Below are 12,024 nucleotides of genomic sequence, written 5' to 3'. Positions count from 1 at the left end.
AGGTGCACACAAGGCTGTGTGCTTAGTCCCCTGCTCTACTCGCTTTACACTTATGACTGTATGGCTAAGCACAGCTCCAATGCCATATTCAAGTTTGCAGACACCATCACTGTCATGAGCCAAATCAAAGGTGGTGATGAATCAGCATATAGGAGGGAGATTGAAAATCTGGCTATGTGGTGCCATGACAACAACCTTTTACTCAATATCATCAAAACCAAGGAGATAATTATTGACTTCAGGAGGAGGAAACCAGAGATCCATGAGCCAGTCCTCATCTGAGGTGGAGAGAGTCAGTAACTTGAACTTCCTTGATGTTATTATTTATGTCCTGGGCCCAGCACATAAGTGCAATTATGAAGAAAGCATGGCAGCACCTCTACTTCCTTAGGAGTTTGCAAAGATTCAGCATGACATCTAAAACCTTGACCAACATCTATAGATGTGTAAGGGGTTTCTTCTTTTATGTTACTGCTAAGACTAATAAAAATGGCCTCTTTGTTATGTTAGAATAGAATGGCTTCTTTATTATGTTAACTGCTGAGAAAGTGCTTCTCTGTAGCAGATTGTTTGGGTTATAATTACTGATAGAGAGAATTGTATTCATTTGCTAACCAATTGGGATAGATGTTATTCTTTCTTGTGTGTCTGTAAGCTATTGTTTTCACGGGCTTTGGGGCAGAAGGCGCAATGGGGACAGAGAGAGGAGACGCGATGCTGTAAGCTGGGCGACGGAATGGATCCCAAGCGGGAGTCCGAGGCCCAGAGTCTTCGGCGAGGAGGGGAGGCAAGGACAGACTGGTTTGGAGCATCTGGTCGACCACAGTGGTTGGTCTTAGGTGGCGGGTCGAGGAGGTCGGAGGGGATCGAATGGTGGAAAGAAGACGCCATTAATTGAGCTCCAATGGTTGTGCGCGAAGTGGTTGAACTCTGATAAGTTTGGCGCCTTTTACTTTCCTTTTATATTGTATCTCTATTAATTACATAGTTCCAGTAAGATAAAGTGTAATCATTTAATCGCATATGGTGTACTGTCTGTTATTTGGCAGGGTGGGGTACATCACACAGCATCTACACAAACTCAATTACAGAGTTTGGCGGGGCCGAAGGTTGCTACCCCAAGATGAAAGCGAGCTGAGCAAGCCTGAGGCTTACCAGGGGGCTACAGATGTGTAGCGGAGAGTATATTGACTGGCTGCATCACATCCCGGAAACACCAATGCCCTGAACAGAAAATCCCACAAGAGTAGTGGATATGGCCCAGTGCATCATGGGTAAAGCCTTCCCCACCATTGAGCATATCTACATGAAACACTGTGACAGCAAAGCAGCATCCATCATCAGGGATCCCACCACCCAGGTCATGCTCTCTTCTTGCAGCTGTCATCATGACGAAGGTTCAGGAGTCTCAGGACTTACAGCACCAGGTACAGGATCATCAGGCTCTTGAACCAAAGGGGATAACTTCACTCAGCTTCATTTGCCCCATCATTGAAATGTTTTCACAACCAATGAGCTCACTTTCCAGGACTCTCCCTTTCATGTTCTCAATATTTTTTGTTTATTTATTTATTAGTATTGTTTCTTTCATTTTCTATTTGCACAGCGTGTTGTCTTTTGCATGCTGGTTGAATGCCTAAGTTGATGCAGTCTTTCATTGATTCTATTATAGTTATTATTCTGTTATGGATGTATTGTGTATGTCTGCAAGAAAGTGAATCTCAGGGTTGTATATGGTGACGTATATGTACTTCGATAATAAATTTACTTTGTATTTTGAACTTTACTACATATTTCTAATTATAATTTAACTTGTTAAATGGAGCATGATTCTAGAAATATTGAAATTAAACATTAATATTTGACTTTTGCTTTATAAATAACCTATGGAGTTTTTTCTTTGTGTTTTATTTGTGCAAGCATTCTTAACCTTCCTTGGTTTTAAATTTTGTCTAACTTCCTGGATAGGTTGATGACATATATTACCATTGCCATGCTCTGAATGTACCACTCTTTAGACAACTTTAGAATATAATGTACATTTGTAAAATGCTTATCACATCCTTAATCAATCATAGTTAATATGCAACCTTTAATTCGTTTTGAGACATCACTGCAATGAATGCCATAAGATGCTACAAACAACAAAATACATAATTTCAAAGGGATTGGTTAATTTTTTTAAATGCCAGGATCTTTTCTCTTTAATACATTTGCTACCTCTAATCCAATCTGATATTTGAATAAATAAATTTAAGCAGCCAGCCCTACTAAGATAATTTATTAGTACATAACTTTGATCTAAGATTGCTGAAGCGTTGTGCATTAATATGGGTCCTGATTTAGCAAATGTATTTTGCACTAATGTTAAGAACTGATTAAAATCAACTCTGAATTCTGAAAGGGTATTGAATTAAAAACGTACAATGTCATTAATATACCAGGCTTTCGGTATATTCGGGTGCATACTGTAGGTGCTACAGAATCAGCAACTGTGCGAAAGGACTTTACATGCACCTTGTGTAACTCTCCACTCAAGGAAGATGTGAAATTCAGAGTGCTAGGTGGTATGTACATAATTCAATATATTCCTAATTTCTTTCTGCATAAAATAATGACATTTTGTATATGTTAATTACTAAGAGGCAATTCTAAGTCAACAGTGAAAGACTTTTAGTGTGTGAAGATGAATTACTGAACTTATGTAAAATCTCTGCTTAATAGTCATAGTCGTACTTTATTGATCCCGGGGGAAATTGGTTTTCGTTACAGTTGCACCATAAAATAGTAATAAAACCATAAATAGTGCATATTGGAATTAAAATGCCAATTAATGTTTTATGTAATTAGCAACCAATGTCAAGCCACAATAATTAATTTTATTAGATCAAGGTTACAGTGAAAAGTAGAGCAAGGTTCCTCCTTTTCATTGCTCAGGAAAGCCTCTTTGTGGAGATGTGAGTATTGTCAGAGGGGGAATAGAAAGGACCAGTCCCAAATATTGGAATACTTTAAAAAAAATGTTTTTCCTGACCCTGTTTAATCTGATCACTGGGATGGTTTTAATGTATAAAAAAAGGAAGAAGGATTATGAAAAAATTAGTGGAGGAAAAGTGTAATTTAAAACACCACCTAAAATGGTCATTTATGATTTGTCAACTTCTGTTATTTTTCTACTAGACCATCATCATATTGTTTCTATTATTCTGGCAAAAAAGTAGAGCCCTTGGTTCAGAATTTGTGCGCCGCACTTCTCTGTAAAGGAGGTAATATTGAGTCAGAAGTTGAACACAAGGCCAAACAGGATTGCAGGTTCTTTGATTCAACCTGAGATAGAGGCCAAGAGAAAAGTAGGTTGGGTGGTACAAGTATAGAGTTTCTCTAGGGTTTAATCTGAAAATACTTGATAACAGTGTGGAATGTTATTTTTACATATATAATGTTTTCATTAGCTTAAAGTTTTTAAATTTAATGTTGGAAAGGAAAAAATAATTTTTGTTACTTTCAGATGTGTTTTTAAAATATCATACTTGTTATTTGTTCTGCAATAAAGTTTTTATTATAAAAACACTGCTTCACTGTCAGCTATGGAACTTGGGTGGGTAGGAAAATATTTGAAATTAGTTACATTTTTGAAATGGAGAAGGAATTTCTGAAGTAACTGAAGATTATGATAGTGTTAAAAAGCAAATAATGTTAAGGTAAAAGCAGAATTCTTTTACTGGATAATGCTGGAAAATGCAGAAATTTCAAACCTGCTGGTTAAGGTTGGGTGTGATTTCCTGCTGCATGCCATTGTGTTACAATTATGGTGCAGGATAACTAAACACATTATTATTGATAATGACTTCTTTATTATTTTGCTTCAGGAAAAGTGTTCAGATTAGATAGACTAATACTATATCATAAAATTATTGAAAAATATAAAAACAAGTTACAGAATGCCTAACTATAAATTTACAAATATACCTGTTCATTCTACAGGAACAGAGTGAAGTCAATGAGGCTGTCAAGACTGTTCTTACCATTTAGTTTGTTATGGCTAATCTGTATCATGTTCCAGTTCTTCTCTTTTGGATGCTCTACATGACTTGATAGCCTCACCTAACAAAATCTATGAAATTAAGTTTTGGAATATCACATTCTCCTTTTCTGGGGGAGAGTTCTAACTTCTTTTTTTCAAAAATGTACTTTGTTTAAAGTTTTATAAGTTTTTAAGACCTCTAATAAATTATAATGCCCTGAAAGAACTAATATAAATTTCTATAAAATATAACTATAGTTGTGCTAAACTTTATTTATATATTTTCAAGACAAACAGCTTGTTGAAATGATTGATGCAGCTGCCCTTGATATTATTAAAGGAAATCCAGTCAACAAGCCATGTTCTAGGTATCAGTCTTTCACTGTGTTTTTAAGGGGTAAGTTTGCTTTTTTATTTACAACGCGGGACTAAAATTTAAAGTTTTAGTTTTATTGAAATGACAAGCAATACTTAAAAGTTAATCATCTCAACTATTGTGAATATCTCTACAGGTAAATGTCATGTTGGTCAGCTATCATTTAAAGTAAATACCATTTCATACCATTTTCACTCAATTTGTTGCTCTCTTCACTCAAATTAATACACAGAAGTTTGACTTTATACTTAATGTCATTTACTGACAAATCTCTAAGCAACTTATACTCTGAAATAAATATAAAGGTAGCATTGTTCTGAAAATATTATGTAGCAGTTTTCATTGTTTGACTGCAGTGTGGCCCTATATTTTGTGCAAAACATACTTCAAAGGAATCTAGTTGTCAAAAGATGGGCATTTAGTGGGTGACGTAGTCACAATCTATAAATAAGAACATACCACGTGTACTTCAAAGAGTGGAAGAAGATACGACGGTTATGTGGTTGCGATTCATACAATCATTATCCAATAGGTCCTGCTGGAATCCTTCCTTTTCCAAAGGATAACATACAACACAATGGGCATCAGTAGCTATCTTGTACCTCTTAATAACTGTGGAGTATTATGGGAAGCTCTTATCCTGTTTGTCCTTGTGTGCACTTCCAGAAGGATTTACTGGATAGCAATCAAGTGTGAATTAATTTACTGCTTCCCTAATTTGAGGCAATTAGGGACATTTCTGCGAATGTAATTTTATGTTAAATCAGAGATTAAAAACCAAAATGTTACTTGCTGATCATTAAGAATCAGTAGCACTTCTGATGCTACATTTCCCCCACTGAAACATTTCAGCAATCTGAGCTCCTGCAAATGTGCCATCACTGTTCCCTGTGCAAGAAGGTCATAGTGGATAACTTCCTATTTATTTGGTTCGTGGAAAAGTGCATTTCTAGCCAAGAAGGCAACTGATATTGAATACTATGCATTTGACATTCTATGTCCTGTCAGACATGGGACATTAATCATTAATAACTTGCTAGAAATTTCTTAGCTGCTGTAGTTCATCAGTTTAAAAACTCCTGCTAAGTTTGAGAAAAATATGAAATTCCCCTTTGATTCATATCAAAAATAATTTCCAGAAACATGCATCACATTTATGATCAGCACACCAGTGGCATAGTATACATTTGGAGCAATTCAGAAGGGTCAGGATAGGTACATCCCAAAGAAGTAGTAGTATTCTAAAGGCAGGATGATGCAATTGTGGCTGACAAGGGAAGTCAAAGCCAATATAAAAGCAAAAGATTCAAAGTACATTTATATCAGAGAATGTATAAATTATACAACCACTGACCCAACTTCTCCTCTCCGAATGGCTCACTCCATCTACATGGATTTTACAACACACCGCCTCGGCTCATCCCGCGAACTCACCTCACCATCGCTCGCCCCCTCACTGTTTGCGGTGACTATGAGGAAGCTAAAGCAAACAACACTGACCGGAGAGAAATTCACGGTAAGGTGTCATTGCGGGAAAGTCTGAAAAAACATTAGAGGGCTCAAGGTACACCAGAGCAGATCTAGATGTGGATCAATGGTGACCCAAGTGCAGCGCACAGACTTAGTGTCCAGTGAGACGAAGGAGAATTCTAGCAAGGAAGCACTCCACAGAGCTGAAGATCTCTCCACACTTGAGTCGCCTCAGCACCAAACAACCGACCAAGTGAGTTCCTCTTCGGCTACCCCAATCCATTCATCCAGGAAAGACATGATCCAAGGGCCTAGATTATCAGACAACGTCGCCTGGATGCAGTTCGATGATGATCTAGACAGCATCCTGGAAGTTGCCTTAGCAGGTCCAGTACACAGAAAGATCTACTCACTCACAGCCATAGCGTACAATCTAGCTAAGGAACTATTTGGCCCAATGGAGCGGAGAAATTACCGCAGCAACCAAATAGGAGGGAAAGGGAGGTTCATCGCTTGAGAGGCAAATTAAAGGCGCCCAACAAGAGGTTTAAAACCAGCTCACCGATCAGAAAAGAAGGTATCAAGGACTTAACCAGTATGCTGCGGGAAAAGCTGTGCAAACTCCAGAGGGCAGAACATCTGCGACAGCAAAGAAGGAAGAAAGAGGAAAGGTGAGCGCAGTTTGTGAGAGATCCATTCAGCTTCACCAGGACTCTTCTCGGCCAACAAAAATTTGGTCTGTTATCCAGCTCAAAGACAGAGGTAGAGGAGTTCCTGCGGGAGGCACACAGTGACCCACGGAGGGGTCAGGGACCAGGAGCCAATCGGGCTGTGCGTAGACCGGAAAAACCATCAATTGAGCTGAATGTGAAGGAGCCTACATGGCAGGAAATCCAGGACATCCTCCGGAAAGCTAAAGCATCAGCTGCCCCAGGCCCAAGCGGTATACCTTATAAGGTGTATAAGAAATGCCCAAAGCTTCTTCAGAGGCTGTGGAAGATCATGAAAAAGATCTGGGCCAAAGGTACTATTCCATCAAGTTGGAAATTGGCAGAGGGATACTTTATTCCAAAGGAAGAGGATTCTTCCACAATTGCCCAGTTTAGGACAATTTCTCTCCTGGATGTGGAATGTAAGATTTTCTTTTCTGTGCTTGCAAGAAGGCTGACTTCTTACATGACGCAGAACCGCTATATCAACACATCCATCCAGAAAGGCGGTATTCCAGGCTTTTTGGGGTCTGGAACACACCTCAGTGATTAACCGTTTGATCCGTGAGGCCAAGCAGAGAAAAGGTGACTTAACAGTTGTCTGGTTAGACCTCGCAAACGCCTGCGGGTCTATTCCACATGACATCATCCTAGAAGGACTTGACCACTACTACATCCCGGTGGTTATTCGAGACATGATCACCAGCTACCCAGGAGGATTCAAACTCAGATTTACATCAGCCCATTTCACAACTAGTTGGCAGGACCTCCAGAAGGAGATTCCAACAGGGTGCACCATCTCCCCCATCCTATTTATTATGGGAATGAACCTCCTAACATCAGCAGCAGAAGATGTAACCTGTGGCTGGAGTCAGGCATTGTTCAGCCAGCTCTACGAGGATTCATGGACGACATCACTATAACAGCGGTGTCGCATGTCCAAGCAAGATGGGTATTGGAAACCCTGGACAATGTAGCCACTTGAGCGAGGATGTTCTTCAAGGCCAAGAAGTCCAGATGTATGGTGATCAGAAAGGGCAAAGTTACTAGCAAGTTTAGCCTCCCAAGTTCAGGGTGAGGTCATCCCTTCCATCGAAGATAACCCAATAAAATGCTTGGGGAAGTGGTTTAATATGTCACTGACAGATGGGGCCAATGTCACCAATGCTGTGAAGCGGACAGACGAATGGCTGAAGAAGATCGACAAATCGGGACTTCCCAGTAAATTCAAGACCTGGTTGTACCAATACAGCCTTCTGCCCAGGCTTCTCTGGCTCTTCACACTTTATGAGTTCCCCATGACTGCCGTAGAGGGCATCGAGAAGAAAACCAACAAGCACCTGCGGAGATGGTTGGGAGTACCCCCAAGCTTCTCTTCAGTGAGCCTCTATATTCGACCTGGGCAACTGCAGCTCCCCCTGTCATCTGTTGTGGAGGAATTCAAGGTGGCAAAATGCAGAGCCTTATTAAGCTTGAGAGATTCCAATGACAACTTGGTAAAGCAAGCAGGCGTTACAACCAGATCTGGGCGCAAGTGGGCAGCCAACGCAGCTGTGGAGCAGGCAGTGTGTTCTCTGAAGATGTGAGATATCATCGGCAACCCCTACGTCAGGCGGCAAGGCCTTGGCTCAGTTCACTTCCAGCAGTGGGGAAACACAAGCATAAGCGACAGGCGAGACATGGTACAGGCAGAAGTACGGATCCCTGAGGAAGAGAAGCGGATATCAAAGGCAGTGGAACAAGGGTCCCAGGGTGCCTGGACAAAATGAGATCTGCCCAAGCGCAAGATCTCATGGGCAGAGTTATGGAGACTGGAGCCCTTCCGTATTTCCTTCCTCTTGCAATCTGTGTATGACACCCTCCTTCGCCATTACACCTGTACGCATGGGGGATAAGAGAGGACCTGAACTGTTAGCTCTGTGGTCAGAAAGGGACACTGGCTCATATACTGTCTGGGTGTAAAACAGCTCTAACTCAAGGATGGTATAGGTGGCACCATGATAAGGTGCTTCTGGCTCTTGCTGACACACTAGAGCGAGAGAGATACAAGAAGAGAATGGCTGGCACAGATTTGAGGAAGGTCATCACCTTCATCAAAGAGGGAGCCAGACCTTTCGTAACCAAACAACCAAAGCCCAATCTGCTGCTAACGGCCAGGTCCTGGGAGATGAGGGTCGATGTGGGAAGGAGGCTGCAGTTCCCGGATGTGGTGCACACAACCCTACGCCCAGACATTGTACTGTGGTCAATTCTGGTTGAGCTGACTGTGCCATGGGAGGAGGGATGGGAAGAGGCCCATGAGAGAAAGGCCTTGAAGTACTAGCCCTTAGTGCAGGAATGCAAAGACAAGGGATGGCAGGCATGGTGGTTCCCTGTGGAGATCGGCTGCAGAGGTTTCCCAGCCAAATCAGCATGGCGGTTGTTGTCAGCTCTGGGCCTGGACGAAAGGAGCAAAAAACAAGCAGTTCGTAGGATGGGGGAAGAGGCAGAACGAGCCTCTTGTTGGATTTGGAGTAGGCGAGAGGAGGGAAGCTGGAAGCCAGGAGAAGATGGGCAGTGATTTGGCCACCACTGCCAGCCCACCAACTGGAGAGTGTCGTGGTTAAGGGTCGAAACACTCTGTGAAGGTTGGGTACCACCTGATGACATCTGCTCCTGGCTGAAGGCTACAGTTACTTTATAAGGTATCTGGAGAATGCACCCTAACAGGTGTATGTAACAAGCAAATGCACTTTACCTCAGAAAACGCGTTTCTTGCCATTTGAATTACCAGTGAGCTGTTGCACGTGTTAAGAGAGGGCATATAGTAGAGCAAAAATTAGTGGAAAGTTAGAGGATTGGGAAGCTTTTAAAAAACCAACAGCAGGCAACTAAAGAAGCCAGAAGGGGGAAAAGATGAAACATGAAGGTAAGCTAGCCAATAATATCAAAGAGGATACCAAAAGTCTTTTTTTCAAATATATAAAGAGAGGCGAGAATAGATACTGGACCACTGGATAAGCAATAGTAATGGCGGACAAATTGTGTGAGCATTTTGCATCAGTCTTCATTGTAGAAGACACTAGCTGTATGCCAGAAGTTCGAAAGAGTCAGGGGGCAGAAGTGAGTGCAGTTGCTATAACTAGGGAGAAGGTGCTTGGGAAACTGAAAAGTCTGAAGGTAGATAAGTCACCTGGACCAGATAGACTACACCCCAGGGTTCTGAAGGAGATTGTAGAGGCATTAGTAATCTTTCAAAAATCACTAGAAAATGGTATGGTTTTGGCATGTCCCAAATAAGCAGCTGCCTTGATTAATGGTGGCCAATATTAATTGATATAGTCATAGTCATAGTCATACTTTATTGATCCCGAGGGAAATTGGTTAATATACCTGTGTATCCGCTAATTTGGGGCAACCCTTAAAGAACAGAAACTAATCAAGAAAATATTTGGGGTTCTCTTGGTGTGGCCATTAAACACTACACCATGCTTAGAGTGAACAACTTTTAATTAGTGTCAGTTGCATGTGTTTGTGTTCAATAAATAATAACACAATTTAGAATTGTTTTGCTCACTGTGGTTTCAGGCATTCAGGCTTGGAGTTGCCAGAAATGGCCAGGTGTGAAAATGAAACTATTTGAAGGATGCAATCATCAAAACCATTGTACAAAGACAGTCTAGACGTACTAGACGCCTGTGCTAATTTTGAACATTTACAGTCAATCAAAAGAACATGGCAACATGTTGGTTGTCTGTAGTATCTGACGATGACAGTAAAACTTGTGCGGGAGATTTTTAAAAGTGGTAAATCCATTACACTGGGACAGTTCCACTCTCTTGACATCAGAAGTCCAAGTCCAGTGGTACGAGTACTTGTCATAAATTGGGTTCTCCCTTGGTTGCAGTGGATCACCATGACTTCTGTGCCTTCTACAGCCCTTTGCTCTCCACGAAGCATCGCAGACCACCTTCTTGGCTATTAGATCTCACTGTTGATCTTATCTGCTGAGTCCACAGCTGTCTTCACATGATGCTAAGATAGGCATGTCCCAATTTCACCTGGGTATTATAAGACCATAAGACATGAGAGCAGAATTAGGCCATTCAGCCCATCGAGTCTGCTCCGCCATTCCATCATAGTTGATCCCAGATCCCACTCAACTCCATACACCTGCCTTCTCGCCATATCTTTTGATGCCCTGACCGATCAGGAAACGATCATCTTCTGCCTTAAGTATACCCACGGACCTGGCACCTACCGCAATCTATGGCAGAGCGTTGTACAGATTCACTACTCTCTCGCTGAAAAACATCCTCCTTATCTCTGTTCTAAAAGGTCGCCCCTCAATTCTGAGGCTGTGCCCTCCAGTTCTGGATACCCCACCCAGACAAAACATCCTCTCCACATCCACCCTATCAAGTCCTTTCAACATTCTGTAGGTTTCAATGAGATCTCCCTGCATTCTTTGAAATTCCAGTTAGTACAGGCACAAAGCTGCCAAACGCTCTTCATATATTAACCCCTTCATTCCTAGAATCATCCTTGTGAACCTGCTGTGGACTCTCTCTAATGATAAGACATCCTTTCAGAGATCCTTCCAAAAACTGTTGACAATACTCCAAGTGCAGCTTGACTAGTGTTTTATAAAGGCTCAGTCCTCTCTTAACACGTGCAACAGCTCACTGGTAAGTCAAATGGCAAGAAATGCGTTTTCTGAGGTAAAATGCATTAAATTATCACCACAAACAGTGAGGGGGCGAGCGATGGTGAGGCGAATTTGCGGGATGAGCCAAGGTGGTGTGTTGCAAAATCCATGTAGATGGAGTGAGCCATTCAGAGAGGAGAAGTTGGGTCAGTGGTTGTATAATTTATACATTCTTTGATAATAAATGTACTTTGAATCTTTTGCTTTTATATTGGCTTTGACTTCCCTTGTCAGCCACAGTTGCATCTTTCTGCCTTTAGAATACTACTACTTCTTTGGGATGTACCTATCCTGACCCTTCTGAATTGCTCCAAATGAGGGAGGGCTCAGTGGTGGGCAATTTGTTGGAGAAGATCCTGAGAGGCAGGATTTATGAGCATTTGGAGAGATATAATCTGATTAGGGATAACCAGCATGGCTTTGTCAAGGGCAAGTCGTGCCTTACAAGCCTGATTGAATTCTTTGAGGATGTAACAAAACACATTGATGAAGGCAGAGCACAGGATGGAGTGTATATGGATTTCAGCAAGGCATTTGATAAGGTTCCCCATGCAAAGCTCATTCAGAAAGTAAGGAGGCATGGGATCCAGGAGACCTTGCTTTGTGGATCCAGAATTGGCTTGCCCACAGAAGGCAAAGGGTGGTTGTAGATAGTTCGTGTTCTGCATGGATGTCAGTGGCCAGTGGTGTTCCACGGGGATCTGTTCTGGGACCCCTCCTCTTTATGATTTTTATAACTGAACTGGATGAAGAAGTA

The 12,024-nt window shown here is 41.6% G+C and overlaps 1 protein-coding gene across 1 annotated transcript in view; it reads left to right on the top strand.

Moving 5' to 3' along the window:
• Window positions 1-12,024, top strand: part of mcmdc2 (minichromosome maintenance domain containing 2) — a 68,720-nt gene that overhangs the window by 13,873 nt on the left and 42,823 nt on the right. Inside the window, exons 5-6 of the mRNA XM_072254388.1 lie at window positions 2,445-2,567; window positions 4,314-4,421. Coding sequence (XP_072110489.1) covers window positions 2,445-2,567; window positions 4,314-4,421 — 231 coding nt within the window. The remainder of the gene's footprint in view (window positions 1-2,444; window positions 2,568-4,313; window positions 4,422-12,024) is intronic.

This window comes from Mobula birostris, chromosome 1, assembly GCF_030028105.1.
Source record: "Mobula birostris isolate sMobBir1 chromosome 1, sMobBir1.hap1, whole genome shotgun sequence".
Lineage (NCBI taxonomy): Eukaryota > Metazoa > Chordata > Chondrichthyes > Myliobatiformes > Myliobatidae > Mobula > Mobula birostris.
The sequence above is the reverse complement of the archived record's forward strand: the minus strand, read 5'-3'. Positions and strand labels throughout refer to the sequence as shown.